At 43.9% G+C, this 20874-nt stretch overlaps 1 protein-coding gene across 1 annotated transcript in view; it reads right to left on the bottom strand.

The window, feature by feature from the left end:
* kdr (kinase insert domain receptor (a type III receptor tyrosine kinase)) overlaps positions 1–19708 on the bottom strand; it is a 20829-nt gene extending 1121 nt beyond the window's left edge. Inside the window, exons 1-30 of the mRNA XM_080833595.1 lie at positions 19395–19708; positions 18139–18235; positions 17641–17855; positions 16380–16501; positions 15097–15265; positions 14575–14711; positions 14154–14343; positions 13747–13864; positions 13335–13507; positions 12872–13028; positions 11374–11494; positions 10064–10172; positions 9481–9837; positions 8857–9003; positions 8398–8529; positions 6599–6705; positions 5782–5914; positions 5556–5660; positions 5112–5225; positions 4341–4429; positions 3610–3742; positions 3202–3293; positions 2875–2997; positions 2350–2461; positions 1802–1901; positions 1370–1475; positions 1092–1234; positions 831–897; positions 577–677; positions 1–387 (exon numbers count right to left, since the gene is read on the bottom strand). The exon at positions 1–387 is cut by the window's left edge and continues 1121 nt beyond it. Coding sequence (XP_080689721.1) covers positions 165–387; positions 577–677; positions 831–897; positions 1092–1234; positions 1370–1475; positions 1802–1901; positions 2350–2461; positions 2875–2997; positions 3202–3293; positions 3610–3742; positions 4341–4429; positions 5112–5225; positions 5556–5660; positions 5782–5914; positions 6599–6705; positions 8398–8529; positions 8857–9003; positions 9481–9837; positions 10064–10172; positions 11374–11494; positions 12872–13028; positions 13335–13507; positions 13747–13864; positions 14154–14343; positions 14575–14711; positions 15097–15265; positions 16380–16501; positions 17641–17855; positions 18139–18235; positions 19395–19458 — 4056 coding nt within the window. The 5' untranslated portion in view covers positions 19459–19708 and the 3' untranslated portion in view covers positions 1–164. The remainder of the gene's footprint in view (positions 388–576; positions 678–830; positions 898–1091; positions 1235–1369; positions 1476–1801; positions 1902–2349; positions 2462–2874; positions 2998–3201; positions 3294–3609; positions 3743–4340; positions 4430–5111; positions 5226–5555; positions 5661–5781; positions 5915–6598; positions 6706–8397; positions 8530–8856; positions 9004–9480; positions 9838–10063; positions 10173–11373; positions 11495–12871; positions 13029–13334; positions 13508–13746; positions 13865–14153; positions 14344–14574; positions 14712–15096; positions 15266–16379; positions 16502–17640; positions 17856–18138; positions 18236–19394) is intronic.
* Positions 19709–20874: the final 1166 nt, after the last annotated feature.

Genomic DNA, 20874 nt, shown 5'->3' with positions numbered 1-20874 from the left:
AAAATGCACAAATCACATCATCCCAGTTAGACGGTTGTCAACTCCTTGAATTCGATTGTTGGCTTTTTGACTTATTGGTTAAAGCGGTCACATTGAGGGCTTTTGTGAAGGGTGTTATTTTATTGCTTTGAAAGTTGTTGAATTGTGTTTCTGAAAGCTGAACGCTAAACAGGCGGTGCACTGTAACGTACATCCATGATACATTTCTCAGCAGGCTTGGGCAGTGGCCTTTTCATGGTGTCCCTCTTCAGGATCATCTCTTCGTTGGCGTAGATAGGATCCTCTCCTCGTTCGGCATCATCAGAGTGGTACCCAGACTGGTACCCGCTCGTCTGATTGGAAGACTCCGATTCCAGCGACTCTTTACTCTTGCACCGGAGGTTTGGGCTTTAAAATAGAAACCAACAACACACTTTAAAACACAGCATCTAAAGTCTACATGTCACCACGAGTCATTATGTTCATACATTGTAATAACATTGTAACTACATTGTATCAAAGTGCACTTCATCATCTATTACAATAACTGTCTAATTTAATACTGTTGGTAGGGTTAGATTAAGGGTGATCTCTCACCTGAACAGGTGTGTGCGTGAGGTGCCATTGAGATTGCTGTGGTGGTCCAGTTTTTTCATCTCTTCTGCTGAGAGACCCATTGCTCTGTTAATCTCAACATCCTGGGGGAGAAAAGCCAAACGCATGCAAGCAGGCTCAAGTAAACAAGAGATTCAATTTGTATTTGGTGTATTTGTTTATCCAATATTCAAAGCTGCAATGCATGTTATTTTGTTTTACATGATAGCCTTACTAATTGCTACTGCAAGGCTTACCCGAACAAGGCTATGGCCCAGTGGAATGTCCTCAAATATGGCCTGGCCATCACCCTGAAGAGGATACCTGTGTTGGTGACACAAAAAAGATTTAGAATCATACACACTATTTCTATACTGAAATGTTGCAATGAAGACTGACAACAGTTTATAAAAATCACATCAGTGCATTTATAGTGCTAATAACGGTCCATGTTAGACCAATTTCCCAACATGTTGCTGGATGATGAGCATTACTGTGCAGCTAAGTTTTTGGCCCACCCTAATGCTGGGGCGTTGTCGTAATGGAGCTGTGCAGTGGTGCTGTCCTCCCTGGGTGACCTGCCGAGGGGGCCTCTGGGACGGACTGAGCCTGAGACACCTTCCTGGTCCCCGGCCGTCAGAGGGATGTAGTCTTTCCCATCCTAGGCACACACACACACACAAAGAGGGGGACAGTAAGAAGTATTAATGTAATGAAATGGAGACACAGCTGTGGATTTGAAACAAGACCTTAAGTGAAGTCAGTTTATGCTTGAAGACAGATAGGTCTGTCAGACCTGGTGTGCGCTGGCCTGGAGCAGGTTGCCCAGGTGTTCCACCAGCTCAGCAAATGTGGGTCTGTCTGTTGGTCGTTCCAGCCAGCAGTCCAGCATGGTCTGGTATCTGAGGAGGCAGATTACTTCATCAGCGAGAGGTTAAAGAGCACTACTGATACCAATGTTTTTGAAACACAGGCAAAGGGCTCTTTCACTGTTTGATTTTTTTACGATTTACTTTTTATTAAAGGTACTGTCCGTGATTCTAATATCAACATTTTTTTTTTAATTCAGTAAATTATTCCTCAATGTCCTCTCGCTGTTCAGTTTTTGTGCTAAATAGAGAAAAAACTCAAAAAAAACTGATGTTCATACACAGTCCTAGCTCTGTAAATGGGAAACAAATATAGCGGCTCGAACCGGTAAGAAATAATAAGGTAAGAAATATCTTACATCTCTGGTGTGGCGTAGTCAGGCGCTCTCATCCTGGCGCCCTCTTTCAGTCTGCGGCAGAAGGACTCATCGATGGCCACGCCAGGATAGGGGGACGCCCCTGTGTCAAATAGTTGGGGGGGGGGGGGGGGTGGATAAAGGCCATGCAGAGGTCAGATCACAGTTAAGCAGATGTGCATTATCAGGTTTGGTCACACTGTTTGTTCTCATGTCATCCCTTACAACAGCACAACATCCTGTTACATCAACATCCTGCCAGATCAGCCTTTACTTCAAATGCCCTTGTTACAATGTACTAGATTCTAATCCTCTCACCAAGCAGATCTCATAATGACAGGTACTTATATAACACTTTAACAGTACTTATCAGTTGATTAAGTGTTAAGTACATAAGGCACATTGGAGGGATATTTATCAGTTTAGGATGTCTTAGTTATGCATTCTAGAGTACTTCTGTACTGCAAGTATTCCATTTATTCTCCATTCTTAAAAAACTTTTTGTGTAAGTAGCGAGCAGCTGTGGCAGAAATACTGCAAAAAACATTTACCCAAAGAGAAGATTTCCCAGAGTAGGACTCCAAATGACCACACATCGCTCTGTGTGGTGTAGACACGGTCAAAGATGGTCTCTGGGGCCATCCACTTCAGAGGAAGACGAGCCTGCAAAAGAGAGACAGACAGTCAGACAGACAGACAGGCAGACAGGCAGACAGAGAGACAGACAGACAGACAGACAGAAAGACAGACAGACAGACAGACAGACAGACAGACAGACAGGCAGGCAGGCAGGCAGACAGACAGACAGACAGACAGAGAGGTCACAACACATGTCCACCTGGCCCTACTTCAGAGACAATCCGCCATATGTAAACAACACTTCAAACAGACGAGGAACGACGGACCAGTGTGTTTACTATCACTCCCATTTACGTCCATTTGCGTATTCTAAAAAGAGATGTATTTGCTTCAACCCAGATAAACAAACCCCACTGTGGCGTCATGCGAGGTAAAAGAAGCGAGAGGGGCTAAAATAAAGAAGAGACGAGAGCCGGCTGATAGGCGGAGCATCTTACATCTCCCTTGCGGACGTAGTCGGGGTCCTTGTACACGTCTCGGGCCAGTCCAAAGTCACAGATCTTCACCACGTTATTTTCTGAAAGCAAGATGTTACGCGCTGCCAGATCCCGATGAATGCACTGCAATTTCACATAGATATCTCCATTAGGTACACACTTCATTGCTTCTTACATTTGTGTACACACATGCCATGATGTACACACATTCATCAACACCTAATTAAACCTAACCTATGTATGACTATACACAAAGACTCATGACCTGATTCTGATATCAGTTCCAAGGGGCTAAGCAGTAGCATTAGCCCCTAAATAGCTGCTAACCTTTCGAGAGGAGAGGAACTCCATGCCCTTGGCCACCTGGAAGCTGTAACTAATAAGGTCCTCCAGAGCGAGATGGTCCCAGTCTGAGCTCTCTGTCAGGATAAACGATGAAGGGTAAGGTTGAAGAACTTCTTAGATCAGATATTAAAAAGTTAAAATACCTCAGTACCATCGTTACATGCAGAGTATAACCCAGATAACCATTTTTTTTAACCAGTGAGTAAAAGCTAGGGGACTAGTTGATAAGTGAGTAAAGGATAGTTATCAGGTAAATGAGTAAGGCGGTAAGTGAGGTGGCCAGTAGGTGTTGAAGGGAAAGTGAGATGGTCGGTAAGGGAAAACGAGATGGTCGATAAGTGTGTGAGGGAAAGTGAGGACGGGGAAAGGGATAGTGAAATTAGTCTATACCTTGCTCCTCCAGGCAGCTCTCGGTCCAGGTCTCACGAGAGCAGGTTGCCGTGCCGGTGCAGATGTCCAGCCTTGTGCCCAACCCCAGATCCCCCTGGCTGAAGTCCTCCTCCACCTGAAACGGACCTCGTCTCTGGAACAAGAGAGCAGATGTGTATCAGTGTCAGATGTGTGTCAGCTATGGAGATGTGGAGATTAGCTACTGGTACTCTTCTAATAACCTTATGTGACCTTAGTTTTCGGTCTCAATGCTCCATGGAAGCCAACTGACAATCAAATAGATGAATGTGTTTCGTTCAAAATGAAGCTGGTTAGAATGGCCTGCTGTAAGAGATCATGTTGTAAAGCTCCAGCTGTTTACGGTACAGATAATATTAAAAAAACACTTTTCAGTCACCTTTCCCAAAGTTGTGTGCCTTATTCTCCACATGGCTTAGAACAAAGAAGTCTGCTTCTCCTCTCCCCTGTCTTTGTTTTTTTTGTTTTGTCTCTTTTTATTTCATTAAAAGTTCCCTGCACCATGCTTCATTTTGTGTCTGGCCTTCGTTCAGCTCCTTATGTAAGACCCCACCACTCTAACCACATCAGTCAGCATCTGCGGCTGCTTGTTTAATGGCTGAGGACTGGAGTAACCACGTCTCAGACTTCTGTGGGGGGTTGTAATGGGGCTAGGAAGGGGGCAAAGGGGTGTTTACAACTGTTCTTGTGAGAAACATTTGGGGGTAATTTACCTTAAAAGGGCTGTACTCCTCCCGCTTGCTCTTCAAGTAGCTGGAGAGGTTTCCGTTCTTGCAGTACTCCACAATCACCATCAAAGGACCTGAAAGAGAGAGATAAAAAAAAGAGAGAGGAAGAGATGGTGAGAGACACAGAGAGAAAGAGTGATCAAAACGACATATGAAAACAGAGAGAGATAAAGAAAGAAAGAGAGAGGAAGATATGGTGAGAGATACAGAGAGAAAGAGTGATCAAAACGACATATGAAAACAGAGAACGATAAAGAGAGAGTGAGAGACAGATAGAGAGAAGAGGAGGGCAGGAGAGGAGTATAGAGAGATGAGCTGCACAAGTGTTGCAGCCTCTCTGTATCTTTGGGGTGGTGTAAATGGATAATTAACGTTCATTTAGAAAGGGACGCTGAAAGCATCCTCTTGCACTCTATAAAAACGTAATAATGCGTAGAGAACAAAATGTGCTTCGTACACTTAGGACAAGCAGTCCTTTACAAAAGCTACAGACAGGCATGTTGATAATGGGGAGGAGGAGAGACCACATGGGGCACAGTGGCATTCAAAACCACAGGGCCTTAATGAACTGATGTACAAAACATAAAACACACAACCACTTGACACGTGTGTGTGTGTGTGTGTGTGTGTGTGTGTGTGTGTGTGTGTGTGTGTGTGTGTGTGTGTGTGTGTGTGTGTGTGGTTTTGTGTGTGTGTGTGTGTGTGTGTGTGTGTGTGTGTGTGTGTGTGTGTGTGTGTGTGTGTGTGATGACTCACCTCCTGGTTTTGTGCATGCTCCAAGCAGGTTGACTACATTGAGATGATGGCCGATATGAATGAGAATCTTCAGTTCAGACATGAGGGCCTGGTACTCACTGGTAGTGGCGCCCTCTATTGGTGGGAATAGTAAGAGACAACTCATTTTCACAACGAAAGGGCATCTACACACCAGATCTTAAAGAGGAGTTGATGATATAATGCCACGCTAAACACTATCATGCATGTTTGTGTGTGAAAGTGGCGCCAAAACAATAAAATGGTCTCAAGGTGCTTTACAGAGCCCAGGGCCTGAGGTTAAGACTACACTCTAAGTCTACGGTCTTCTGCTTCTGTGGCCTGCAATTTGGCGTAAAAGAAACAAACTCTGATGCCACTGACATGTTACTACAAATGAAAAAAACAATGTGCCCAAAAAGGGATCACATGATTTTTTTTAAATACCTTTAAGCATTTTCACTGCCACAGTAGCGCAGGTTGTGGCTTTCTCAATGCCAAATGCCGAGGCCTCCACCACCTGACCGAAGGCTCCTCGACCCAGTGGCTCTCCTACGATACAGAGGAAAACAAGATGTTCAGTCTCACACCAGTGTCCTCAGGAAACTCCGGCTAAGGAAGTCACAGAATCAGCGAGGCAATCTTGACTGGAAATTGGATCATTCTGACGCACCTAGCTTGAGTCGGTCTCTGGGAAACTCCCACTTGTTGGCATCATAAGGGAGTCTCTCGCAGTGCTCGTCCATCGGCATGTCATCCTCGTCCAGGATCATTGACAGGTAGCCAGTTTTCAGCTCCTCATTTGGCTGTCACCCAGCGAGAGAGAGAGAGAGAGAGAGAGAGAGAGAGAGAGAGAGCGAGGGATAGGGAAAGACAGAGAAGATGATAGAAAGGAAAGGGAAGAGACATTGGCCTGGTTACACACACAGATCGCCTGCGGGTCACCTACCCCTGCACTCTACCCTGTCACTCAGCATGTCTCACCCCCTGGTCCTACATTGTGGGAAGTTAATGGGCCCGTGCACCAGATCGACCCATCACCACCCATTCCCCCCTCGACACTCCCAGACCCCAACCGTGCAGCCGGACAGCCCCAGTCTGTGAGACCTGATAGAGGGTGCAGGCCAGAGCTGGCTGGCCTACGTGACTTACTGGTGAACCAGCAGGGCCTCTTTCCTGGAACGGACAAAGGAGAGAAGGCATGCCAAGCAGCCTTGCCAGTCGGTTCCAATTTGTCAAAGTGGTGCAAGCTCCAACATGCTGAGGTGACGTGTTTATGAGTTTGTGTATGTTTGTGTCCATGTGTGTGTGTGTGTGTGTGTGTGTGTGTGTGTGTGTGTGTGTGTGTGTGTGTGTGTGTGTGTGTGTGTGTGTGTGTGTGTGTGTGTGTGCGTATGTGTGTGTGTGTGTGCACGTTTTAATAAATGCGTTTGAGCAAACGTGTGCACGGTCATTGAGTGCGGGCTTGCGGTGGGTTGGTAAACAGTTACCCGTTTCCGGCTCCGGATGACGAAGACGATGAGGATCCAGAAGAAGATGGCTATGACCACAGCTCCGATTGGCACGATCAGCTCCACGTTCATCTTCTCCTCTGCACCTGCACGGTTCATTTTTAGCATTATCAGCATTAGCACTTGGCAAAACCGGACATTTAGGTTTCCTTATTCGTTCTCTGTTCTGCAGAACCAATAGTATAAAAACTGATCATATTTTCTTGCACAAAAAATGCAATCCAAGTGTTGCTTGGTAGCTCAATAATTACAGCATGTAATCTGGCCCTTAAAAGATAAATACATAAATAAAACTTTTCTTTAGACTGATGATATGCATCTGGGGACAGGAGATGCAGGAGAGCGTTTCATGTCTGCAGATAGGCCTGGAATGTGATTGCTAAGCAGAGCCCAAAAGCCATGTACTATTAATAATACTAACAAATAATACTGAATTGACCAGAACCTCCAGCCAAAGGCAACAGAAGAAGCTGAGACCCAAACACAGGAGACTTAAAAAGAGCTACTGAGAGAATGGCTACAGCTCCGGCTCTGATCAAACATCAACACTACAGTTCCTCCACAGCCATGCGTGGTTCTCCCCACACATTTCCTCACCGCTACTTCTCATGTTTTCCTCCATTTTTTCCTCAGCTACTCTTATTCTGGTTACTCACTCTTTTCCCACGTTTGTCTCCATGCATTACTTCAATATCTCAATCTTCTCAGTGAGTTAAAATGTTTTTCTGTACTTCCCTTTCCCTTCACTCCAGCCCTTTCCACTTTTTCCTCATTATCTCTTTAACACTGTAGGAACCGTGAGAATGGGGGCTCCTCGTTACAGTCCCTGTCCCCCCTCGTTAGTGAGCCTCAGTGGCGTCTGTGTGACGCCCCCGCCGAGCATCCGTGGCAGGCGATGAGTCACGTACGCTCTGCAAACAGCTAGCACATGTGCTAGTTCCGTGTTGTTGTTAGTCTGTCTGTTGTTATGTTCCCTCCCTCTGTCTCTCTCTCTGTCTCTACCTACCCTCTCTTTATTTCTCTGTCTTTATATTGTTCTCTCTCTCTCTCTCTTTCTCTATTTCTCTGTCTTTATGTTGTTCTCTCTCTATATGTCTCTCTTCAACCCTCTGTGTGTATGTGTATCTCGAGCTAGGTGGAATGGAGGGCTCTGGAAAGAATGTGAGAGAACGTGGGGAAGGGGAGGTGGCGGAGGAAGGCCAGTAAAGAGAAGGGGAGGGGAGAGGGGTCCGGAGGAGGAGGTGCGGTCCCTTCTCCCCTTTGTGTTCTGGGACTCTTTGCTCTGCTTTCTTTTTAGCCACAACCAAAGGATGTACACCAGAAGGGTCAACTTCCTGCCTGACGGACAAGAGGCTATTTTTAACATCAGAGTTTCTTTAAGACAAATAAGCCTGATCTAAACAAATACAGGGATAGTTGGTGTAGAATCTATTCCATATAAACTCCATACTGTAAAGTGAAGAGGTTACGTGATATGAGATCCCTTTACCACCTGTTTGATAGAAATTAATGATTTTGAAAAATATGTTTAAACAAGGTTGATCAAGGTTTTTAAAAGGTACGTGTGTTTGATTTTTCAAAGGAAATGCATCATTTTGACAGGAAATATTCTACTTGAGGACTATTTGTTAACTTAATGTTGCTACTGATTGGCTAAAGGGGATCAAACTGTAAGCATTTGACTGATTAAGGCTGATTTCTGTTAAATGTCCTCTGAATAACTAAAGCTGATTATTCGTTTGTCCCTGCTGTCACTTCCTGATGTGGTGATGGCTCACCTTCCACGCTGAGGAAGGACTGGTCTGTGTCACAGCCTTGGCTGTTGCAGGCGCTGCAGACGTACAGGCCACTGTCGTCTTTCTTGACCCGCAGGATGGTCAATATGCTGTTGGACCGCTTGAGAAGTACACCTGGGGGGAAAAAAGACACATAAATGTGTACTCAGTGTCAAAATCATCACAAAACAAAAACAATAATAAAAAAAAAAAGACAAAAACAAGAGTCATTACCACAGTATCATTAGCATATAGCGATAATGTTATTATTCTTACACCTCTAAGAAGATAGAATATATCACGTAAGTAGTCCATCTGTACTACAGGCCATTGCACAGTAGTCTCACTATGAAGAGTGCAAATAAAAGCAGTTCATATGATGATAACAGAATGGTATTATCAGAATTCCATGACATACCGAACAAAATACTACAACAAACTTAATAAGGAAAAGCAGCTCACCAGACACCTCTCCCACAGTCTGGTTGTTCTTGGTCCAGATGATGGTTGGTGTCGGAGTACCGGACACCTCACATGTCATTGTGGTCGAGTCACTCACATTCACTCTTTGGTCGGTAAGGACGCTGGTGATTTTGGCTGGTTCCAGGGCTAAACACACAACGGAGGAGTTCATCAACACAATTCAGTTTACGTTAAAGGTAATGGAGCTAGACTGATGTGGTATGTTTGAACAAGCGGTACTGTTGTTGTAACTGGCACAGAGAATAGTCTTACTGCAGAAGAAGGTACAATAGTCTACTCAAGAGTTTTCCTCTAGATAAGTTTGTCATAGCCACGTTCAACTAAATTCAATTCAGTTTCCATTTTTATTACCTTTTATAACTTTTTATTAACACTGATACATTGAAAAGGAGCACTGTCTTGAAGCACTTCACAAGAATATATTCCTGAAGCCTCCAACCTCCAAACCCCCTGATGACCATATTAGAATTCAAGTTTTTGTTAACTTGTTTGAGAGGAAACCTTGACATACTACTATATATCTCTGTAAAGGAAGAGCCATCCTCCTTGGGACCAACCCAGGAGAGGGTTATAGAGAGGTCAAGAGATTTCCATGTTCCTTACCCCTGAGCGAGAGGTAGTGGAGCAGGCAGGTCTTCTCGGACGACATGGTGAGGCTCTCCACCTGGCAGACGTAGAGGCCCTCGTCCTGCAGGGAGGCATTGGTCAGCAGCAGCTCCATGGTTATGTTGCTGCCTTGCACCCTGAGCGGGGTGGCCTGGGGCAGGGGCAGGAGGGGCCGGGGCAGGGTGCGGCAAGGCTGGGCGGCCGGGAAGGCCTGGGTCTCTGGACTGCTGGACACATTCGACACCCGGTACCAGGTCAAGTTGCCGTAGAGCAGCCGGTCTGCTGTGCACTGCAGAGCCACGTTGTCCTGCTCAATGGGCTCGGATGAGGAATTCAAACTGAGCTCCAGGCCCCCTGTCAGCATAGAAAGACGACAGAACACACACACATTTTTTTTTATCATGCCCTCTCCAGTAAATCTTGAGAAACCTTCTCTATAAGTCTAAACTCAAAACCAACAATGACAAATCCTGAGCGCATCAAGATTTTATCCAGCACTGGAATAAAACAGCATCACTATTTAAACCTCCCAAGGCATCTGATCACCCATATATCGTCTGAGAACGAGTGTCGGACTCACGTGTGACCTGGAAGACGATGATGTACTCGTCCACTCCTGCTTTATTGGTGGCCATGCACCTGTAGAGAGCGTGGTCCTCAGCCTTGTGGATCTTCAGCGTGCTCACCGTCTTCACACACACACACACACACACACACACACGGAGAGTTTGATATGTCACTGTTAGAGAATCAATGGAAATGATGGAAATGGGAATGAGCCCTAGTGACTAGTGACTATGTTTACGGCAGAGATAGTGACACACACACACTCTGAATTCTATCTCTGCATTTTACCGATCCAGGGTAGTGATACACACAGTGAAGCACACAGTGAAGCACACTAACCCGGAGCAGTGAGCTGCCTTTGGCGGCGCCCGGGGAGCAGTGATTGGGGTTAGGTGCCTTGCTCAAGGGCACTTCAGCCATGGATGTGGACATGGGAGAACAGTGGTCTACCACTTCCCCCGCCCACATTTTTCCTACTGGTCAGGGATCGAACCAGCCACCGTACGGTTTTCAGCCCGAAACCCTAACCAGTAGGCCACGGCTGCCCTGATCAAGAGGACAGTATGGACACAAAGATTGATTTTTTTCCCCTGATTCCCCACACACAAACCAACAGCTGTAAGGGTGTTTAAAGGCTACAGATTTTGATCTGAGACTAAAGGTGTCCCAGTCTGCTATGTGAAAGAGTACACTTGACATGTTGACGCAGTTCAGAACACTTTGAGTGTACAGAAGGTGTAACTGATGTACGTAAACGTGTCATGTTTTGAGCTCATTTACTAGCAGCAGTAGTGTGTTCTGGGCACATAGAGGAGAACTGTGAAAAGAGATGATGCCGCTGTCTTTTTGAAAATGGTATTAATGTTCTATATTCTTGGTGATATAACCTGGTGGAGAGGACACATGTGCCAGTGTATGAAACCTTACTGCCAGACACTGAATTGTGTTTAAGCTATCGATATTTTTGTTAGAAATTGTATTTTTTGTACAAAGAATATTAGGAGGTTGCAGAAATCTACTGATTCTTTATTTCATCTTTTTATATTCTTTATCAAAATAATTTCTGGATATATCAGATAAAAACCCACAAAAATGTATTTGTCGGTCTTAAGTGTTTATTTCCCACCAACACTAAAGTACATTTCCAATCACTTTGCGTTCAGGTATCAGAATAATCTACTGGATGCCTACATTTTCTTTGGGATCAATGAAGTATCTATCTATCTATGTATCTATATGGTAATAGTGAGTTTGGTTGACGTAACCAACTCAAACACATTCACAGTGACAGCTTCTGTGTTTGGTCAGAGGGAGTGGCGGTACCTTGAGAGAGGCATCGGTGATGGTGCTGGGGCTGCTGACGTGGTTGAGAGCTGTGCCGTTGGTGAGGACCCTCCACTGGGTACACTCCTTCAGTCGACTCACAGGCCTCGCTACCCCTCGCCTGTAGCAGACACGAATAATAACAGAACAGAGCCATGGATACACGTATGCACAGATAAAATCCCGTGTGGCTTTAGTCTGTTTCGTGTCAGCTTGGGAGAAGAAAGCTGTGCCAAGACATACAACGGTATTGATGCATGCCACACACAGAATACACAATCTGAAATTCCTTCAGAAATTAAAATAAACTGATTCAGGGCCTATTTTGAGGAATGTAAATACTATTGGACCTGGGAACACAATGAACACATGCGCAACTCAGCTCACCAATTTGTCAGCACATGCTTAAAAAACACAAGCACACAGAATTAGAATGCGTAGTATTTATAAATATGCAGAAAAACAGAGTTTTTAGAACAGGCTTGCTATTTCAGTGGTGATTACACAAGCTATTTTCTGACTGTGAGACAAGCCCAGGAACATCAAAAAACTCACACACACGGATCAGCAATGATGGCACTAAGCCAGATATAAACAGAGTAAGCTAAAGGAGAACTTAAGCGATGGTAAGATAGGGGGAGAGAAGGGTAGAACTCTGACAGAAGTGTGAAAGGCGGTATTGAAGGAAAGGTCATTTGTAAAAGTCCAGTTTTGGAACAACAGGAAGCTGCGATGAGGGGGACAGGAAGTAGGCCGTGGTGCAGTCTTAAGATAAGGTCCCCTCTTATGAGTCATTGACGAATCACAACACGCGCCCAAGAAGCTCATCGTCCAGTCGAAGCATTCCAAGCAAGGCCACTGTTTCATTGCAGTGATTCTCGCCACAATTGAAGCCAAGTCACTCAGTCCAAAATGTTACCTGGCCATCCTCTAAACTGAACTTAACTTCTAAACCCTGCAACCACTTTCTTTACGAAGAATTTTTTCCCAGCAAGATAACTGCCTTATATTAGTGTCTCCTTGGGTGTTTGAGTCAAAACCATGAGTACAGTATCTAATCTATACTGATGACAACTACACCAATCAGGTGTGGTAAAACATGCGCGAGACATAAATACGCTAGCACACACACACACAAACATACACACACACTCTCTCACTCATTCAGCACCCTGCTTGACAGTGTTTTGAATTCTTGGACAGAGCTCATTGTGTCCGACCTCAATCACATCCTCCTGTCTCTCAGTGGTCAAAGGTCATTCGTATTGTCCCTACCAGAGGTCCTCCTCACGCATGTTTTCAATCCCAGCCACCTGTGCTTCTGAGCATCCACAACCACAAAACAACCCCCAGCCATCCACCACACAGTCAACACAACAACACAAACACAAACAGAATCACAACTTATATGCAGCAAACACATAAATAGAGAAAAAAAATTTGAATTTAGCTTTTGTTTTGAGATGTGGCTGACACAAAGTCATGTGATTTCACTTACTGGAAGAGGATTGGACAGTCTTCCTTGGGCATCCACTGCCATTGGATGTCGACTGGAGAGGGGCCTCCACGGGAGGTGCACCTGAGGGAGGGGCTACTGCCGTACATGTGTGCGTCTAAATGCACGGCAACCTCCTTCTCAAAGATCTGAGGTGGAACTGCATAGGTACAGACAAACACAAACACACACACTCAAATAAGCGTCTTCTGAAAAGAAAGAAGTGAGAACACAAGATGAAAAGAAAAGAGATGTGAAAAGAAAAGAAAAGAGAAAAAAGGAAGAGAGGATAGATAGATAGATAGATAGTGATACAGACAGATGGAGAAATAGATAGATAGATAGATAGATAGATAGATAGATAGATAGATAGATAGATAGATAGATAGATAGATAGATAGATAGATAGATAGATAGATAGATAGATAGATGGATGGATATATAGAGGATAGATGGGTTTGTTTACCATTAACCAGCAGTCTGAAAGTGTGCTTGTGCTCCTCTTTGGTGATTCGGTTGGTCAGGACCACTGTGTAATTCCCAGCATCCTTCTCCACCACATCCAGGATGGTGAGGAAGTCTCTCCCTGGCTTTACCCTGTATCTGTCCTCTTTACTGATGGGCTGATCGTTCTTAAACCTACAGAAAAAAACACAACACTATAACACAAAGCCATAAAACACACAGCTTGTAATACACACAGGGAAAGATTGACACACAGACTCAAACGCACAAGAATACACAAAGACAGACAGACACACGCACGCACGTACACTCACAAACACACACACACACACACACACACACACACACACACACACACACACACACACACACACACACAAACACACACACACACACACGCACACAACCCATACCATTTCACTGAGGGGTCTGGGTAGGCAGTGTACTTCAAAGGGATCCTGGCTATCCCATCTTTGGCATAGACCTCCAGGGTGTCAATCAATTGATCACTCAGCTCTATAAAGGGCTTTCCTGAAGGGTAAACAAACACAAAACCCATCAAACCCACACTAAACAGCCTCTAAATGCACCCATGCCCTGCAAGAAGCATCTAACAGTCCAATCAGTGAACAACAAATACCAAAAACAGCGGCGGTCATAATGACACTATCACATATAAATGACTGACAAAAATATTACATGTAATAAATCTACTTAGCTATTTGTTTTGTGGGAAAAAATATGCAGCACAATTTGCAATTCACATTGTTTCCATTTCCAATAGCAGTGAATTATTAATGTATTTTACTAGGTGGGATACCATAGACTGTAAGAGTAGCACTGGTAGTCTTAATCATTCCACCACTGGAAGCAGTGCAGGAGTATTTTCCGGCGTCTTCTACTGTTACATTCTCTATGGTGAACGTGTTGGACAGTTCTAGAGTGTTCCACAGTTTCTTCTTGTGAGATTGGAGTTTAGCTCGAGACAGAGAGCTGTTCACAGACTGGACCTGACAGGAGGATGAGAACAGATGCAAGTTTAACAAGTGGACCTCATTTACTTACTTTCTGTGTCGCACATAAACAAATATAAATACACGCAATTTTCCACTGCAGGCCCACAGCCCCCGTCACAGATGGCTTAACGTACGGGGGAGGAGTGTATGGGGAAAGTGTATGGGGGGCACTGGGTGGGCCGTGAGCAGACAGGCATGGCACCCCACTGGCTGACTGGAACTGACCTGGCCCTGTGGAAACTTCCATGTGTAGTCCAAGACCACGTTAAGCTCGGTGCGAGCTGTGCAGTTGAGCACCAGCCTCTCCCCTACAGACAGTCTCTCATGCCCAGGGGTCACAGTGAGGTCATGGATCTTGTATCCTGCGGAAAAGGGAGGGAGCCATTACGGTGGGGTGGAGGTGGGGAGAGTGAAGGTGGGTAGGAAGTGAGGTCTGAACGGTATTGTTCTCCTGGCATCACAGTCATCAGACAAACTCAGAGCAGTGCAAAGGCACCTGTGTCTATGTGAGCCCAAACAGTCTGACTATCAGACATTCCTATAAGAATGACTTAGGACGGCATGAACAGCACACATATACGATGACCAATGTCACAGATCAGACTTACTCCATAAGGACAGTTTCTAATACATAACTTGATCCGTGTGCATACATTCATACTCAATTTGAAAAGTGTCATCTGTTGTAGACACTACTTTTCCAAATAAGCCACTAACTAACTGAAAAACACTGAACCATCCTCTCACCTACAACAGCAATTAGATATAAGGAGGAGGAGAAGGTCTCGTTATGGATGTGGGTATGGCAGTAGACCAGGCCAGCAAAGCTGATCAGGTGACTGGGTAGGACGAAACCTCTTTTGCTGTCCCAGTATACTTTCTTCCCATCTGAGGGGACTTCTTTGTGAGGGTATTTCTGAAAGAAAGTAACATTTGTCATAATATAATTTCCCATTCCCAAAAGTAGGCCCATTCTGGACCTATGCCTAGCGCATTATTGAGCATAACGCACTCTTCAAGAGTATCACTCTTTCATTAATAGCTAGTGAATTATCACCTGTTTATATCAATAAATATGAATAAAAAGTGATGATTACATCAAAACGGTATGTGTATCTAAACTCAGATTGAAACTGTGTTTTAAACATTATCTTAAATTATCTCCTGTAACAAAAGTTCTTGGCAAGAGACCATGTTGGACCACGTTGCTTACTTATTTTTTTTCCATTATCGCACACAGGCCTGCATGACTTAAACAACTGCTGGTACGTGATGAAAGGCATTTACAGTTTAAACAAGCTGAGGGCAGAGAATGTTTATTTCATTTAAGCATCCTTCATCATACTCCTTTGAGAGAAACCCAAGACAGTCATGCAGCGGTGGCAATACGGAGTTGAGTTCCAGTGGAAACAGTGTGTGTTATGAGATTGTGCAAAGGAACCTACACTGGCCAAAATCACTGCAACCCCCAAACATTACTTGCCATTGAACAGGGAGAACAGAAGCTCATAGTTCGGATAGTGAAGTCTCAACGAGTTGTGCCTTCCACTTTTCCTTATCCAAACCATCTGCCTATCAAAGGGCCATAACCACTGGCAATTCATTTTTAATAAGTTAATGGCACACTATTGTGGCTAACCAAAGATAAATCATACTCTCTTGGTATGACTTGGAAGTTAATAGTCCAAAAAGGCCACAATCAGAGCAGATGGCTACATACTGAAGGATTAAATCATTAAGACAGTAACATTACATTATGGATACATTAAATACTTGAGCCATCTTCAGCTGGCAAAAAATAACCTTATTCTATTCTATTCTAATAACCTTATTATATCATTTCTTATCACAACACACAATTAAACTTAAACTATGAAAAACTATCTGAGAATATGATTTGTTTGGAAAAACCTACTGTCTGACTGATAACACCTGACAGTGGAACAGACCTGACACTCATTTAGTACCGGTTCTGTGCAAGATCAGGGCTGGATACTGGTTTCAAGGTCATCAGCAGCGGTTCAACTCACCGTGAAGAGAGTGACGTTGATGTCCTCTACGGAACCAAGACATGGGATCACCACTTGCTCCCCCTCCCGGATAAACACCACGTCATACGGATGGGCTGAGCGGACAAACGGGGACCTGTAGTCTAGAACCAAAACCAGAACCAGGACCGTGTTAACAGAAACATCTGGTGACAGTTCGCAGAACTTCCCACACTGAATGTTCATCGGAAAGGCGTGTTGGGATCAGTGCATCTTAAAAAGGAAACCCCAACAGTAAATCAAAGTGCTGTCTCAGGATCAGTCCATATGAGTCACCTTTGGACTTAGTGACTACAGCAGTAACATTCACTAATAACATGACAGGGATGTGTATGTGTTAGAAACAGGCAAACTGCAAACAGACACATCATATGCTCCAGATCATAAATGTCTTCTTCTTATTATGACCTCTGCCCAGGAGGTTATGTTTCTTAGTGCCGTTTGTTTGTCTTTCTCTGTTGTTTGTTTGTCTGTTTGTCAGCAGGATTACGCAAGTCCTATGAGATTTTTCATGAATCTTAAAGGACTGGTGAAGCATGGGCTAAGGCTGAACCCAAGGAAGATCCAAATCACAGGGCAAATCAACAAATTAATTTTCACTTTCAATAACTTTTCGAGATAGGACATTTAGCCTTGGCAGAGGTCTCCATCCCCCAAGCCCCTTCTAGTTGTTAAATAGTGTTGTGACAATGCAAGTCAAGTAAATATCTCTCTCTCAGATAGATTGTATGTTGGCCCAGGTAGGACATAGACTCAGGACTGTGGGGTTAAAAAAACGAAATGATAATTCACTATACGAGTGCCTCAGTGTGTCTGACCTGGGGCCTTTCCTTCGCCTGCTTGGGTAATGAGCCATGGACATGAGACACTGCACCAAGTTAAATCACTAAATGATCTGGTCTGCCTCCTTTGAAGTATTCGGCTTAATGCACAAATAATGAGAAGCTTTGCGCCCAGAGCAAAGCACAGCTGCCCCCCTTCCCAAACTCAACTTATTTGTGTACCCTGTACTTTGGAGGAGATCTTCCCTGTTCAGGGGACAGAAATATTTAATTGTTGTTAAACTCAAGAAGTTTTCTTTTTAATCCGTGTCTCAACAATGTGAAATACAATTCAATTAAATATACATCTTGTCCCTTCCACCTTTTCGTCAGTGTGGAAAATAAACTAGGTGTGGCAGTACCAACTGAGAAAACGTTTGGAGTCACTGTGTCACTTGCATGAGTGGAGGGGGGGTGCTCACCTTGGACAAACACATATACAGAGGCAGATGTCTTTCCATCCTCCACCGGCTGGTTCCTAAAGGAGCACCGGTAGAGCCCTGTCTCATTGGCTGTCGCCGCAGTGACAATAAGGGTACTACAGAACAGACCGGCTCTACTGCAGTCCACCAAAGACAGGCGGCCGTCTACGTGACTCCGGTTGAAAGGTGTGTCCCACTCAAGGAGCTGCTGACCACTACATTGGACAACAAAGCAGGGCAGAGAGAGTGAAAGTAAGTAAATAAATAGTCAGCCACAAAACAAAGTTGCATCTCAATATCAATTACCCCAATAAAACATCCATTTCAGAAAAGTGTGCTATATTGCTACACTAGTCATACTACACGGCTTGAGGAATATTGCCTTTGGATAGTAACATGCAGACTGAAACTTTAATATACAATCTAGGTTTTGGCAATTAGCATAATGGTATACAGAGTGCTGAAGTTAGGGGTGCAGTAGGACAATGGTCATCCAACCTGCAGGTAATCTCCAGGGTGTCAGTTGCATTGATTCTGTGGACGCTTTCTTGGATGCTGAGGTCAGGAGGCTCAGATGTGAACCTAAGCTCTGATGCTGAAAGCACAGAAAGCAGTAGCATAGTTTTTATACGGTACATATGCATTTTTTTTTTACTCTTGTCTTTTTGAAGGTTGTCTATAACAGGCTTTGCTTTCCTTTCCTTCCTTTCATTTACTCAATAAATATAGTGAATTGTTCCAATGGATATGTCTGAGTGTTTAATAAAACAAATTTTATCCTGAAGAACATAATAAGAAACTGGTAGCTTGAATGTGAAAACAGTCAAATCTCTTCCTTTTCTCTTGACACATGTTGTTAAACTAGACTGGTCCATGGGATTGCAAATGTCTCACTTGTCTCTTCAGTTAGCACTGGAGAATGAACTACACACATCAGCATAGTCTGGTTGGGTACAACACCTTGTCCATGTTTGACATGAGATAAGGAAATAAGTTCATTAAAATTGAACTGAGAGTAACACATCACCAAGTTATGGGATGTCACACAGGGACAAACATCTCAAATGTTTCTACCCAGATCCTCTCTGTGGATCTCGGGGCTATTTTTCCACTGCTGCAGCAGCAGCCGTCCTCCGTGCTGTGTCAAAACAGGAAGCGAGGGGCAGATGGGCCAGGGCTGGGCTCTGCGGCCCTGCTCTCCCCACGTTCAGAGCCCTGAGGTGGGGTTCCTGTTCGAGAGGAACTAGGGCAAGGGACACGGGCCTCAAACACCACAATGCCACGCCATTAACAGATTTGTGCGCTTATACATTTAGTTATATGACGTGGGGAATTCATGGCGAGATGATGATTAACAATAGTAAAGCAGTTCATTAATTCCACTGGCCAAAAGAGATATGGGAAGGAATAAGGAAAATTACAAAGACTGAATAGTCAACCTCAATGTAACATCATAGACAGGAAGTTAACACGAAATTATTGAAGGCATATTTAAGTACACTGCAGAATAACAACAAAAGTAGATATAAAATCTACCCTTACATTAATTCAAAATAGCATCAATTTCCTTTATTTGATACATTAAAAGAAAACTTGACCTTTGTTCCAGAAGGCTGGAAAGAAATATTGCATTCAACAGCATCCCGCATCATTAATGTTTGGTTCGTTAAGATTTGCTGAAATAACTGCCATGTGTTATTGCGCATAGTTCAAAGTTTGCCTTCTACTTGGCAAACGGATTTTTGTAAACTTACCAGTCACCCGGTTGATTCCAAGGACAGTGTACATCAAATAAACGACAAAAAATGCCTTCGCCATCGTCCGACATAAACGATGGACCGTCTCCACATGAGCATTTATTTGGAAACTTCTTCAGGAAAGGTGGTATTCCCCGTTCACGCGCGCATCATCATTCCATTCAAAGCTGTTAATATTTGAGGTTCTAGTTGTATTTATTCCAACGCAGGAAAAGAACTCCAAGACGATATGAAAAATATCTAATTTACACACGAGGTGCTCCGTTGAAAACTTAAGCCACGATTTCAAAGGAAGTCAGCTTGGGAACAGTTGAAGCGGTAGACTAGTGCGCGATTCAAGGAAAACTGCTGGAGCGGCAGGAGAACTTGTGCGCTTGTGACGCAGAAGAGCGGAGGGGATTGAGGGAGGGAATGCAAGGAGGAGCGCATTCTTCCCTTCGTGTTTTCACAGTGTTTCATTCGAGTTTTTTTTACGTTACATATGTCCCCGAATAGCTAACTCTGTATATTAAGCTAACAAAGACGGTCTGAAGATAATATTCCATATGAAGCGTATTCCACATAAGACTACCGTCACTGGAACCACAGATGTATCCAATGTAGAGTTATTCAAAACTCCAGACCGTAACGATTACGCTAACACTATTCTATTGTATTTATCTTTTTAAGTACCCTGCCTTGACTGCGTTCACTGTTTGCCAAGTAAGATCAATTGATTTTTATTTTACCTAATTAAAAAAACGGTCTTGTTTTCTTCTGTTCCTAGGGGTTGTTTGCTTTAGATGACCTGTTAACATTATTGAGAGCAAACAGTCAAATGTGTGACAGCAGTGTGTACTCAGTGTTTATCACATCTCAAAGACACTTTTAAATGGATTAGTGCTATCAAACACTAGCTATATCGGACGTGACTGGGAGGAAGTCAGATATCTTTTGCATTGCTGGGGCACGTGCATGATTGAGTGACAAACATAACGTGGTAGATTGCTGGTGATTGGCTTGTGAGGAGTAATGTTAACAAAAGGATATGTAACAGATCTAACGACACTGGCAAATTTATAAAATGATCTCTCCCTGATGTATTCTATTTGATAAAAACATGATTGGGAAGGGCTAGACTGCCAAATGATTGGGAGTAGATGGGTTCTGAAATAGTCAATTAATGTGTCAGCTGCCATGGTATGTTTGTGGTTTCATCAGTTGATGTCTGTATACTGCCAGCTTTGTTTTCAAATTAGCTGAGGATCGATGTGTTCAGAGAAAAATGTGTTTTATACCTTTCATTAAATCCCAGCTTCAGTTAGGTGGTTTAAAAGTAAGCCTGCTAAGTTACATCAACAGCCACTGATCTGAACACAGCTCAAGAAATGATATACTACATAGCTGGCCCCAGCTCACCCACATCAAAGTTATCTTTGGGTTGGACAAACCTTTCGGTGCAGCACAAACTTTATACTGTTCAATTCTAATAAATCTG

Source organism: Sprattus sprattus, assembly GCF_963457725.1.
Source record: "Sprattus sprattus genome assembly, chromosome: 2".
NCBI classification, from domain to species: domain Eukaryota; kingdom Metazoa; phylum Chordata; class Actinopteri; order Clupeiformes; family Clupeidae; genus Sprattus; species Sprattus sprattus.
This window is presented reverse-complemented; position numbering and strand designations above follow the sequence as displayed.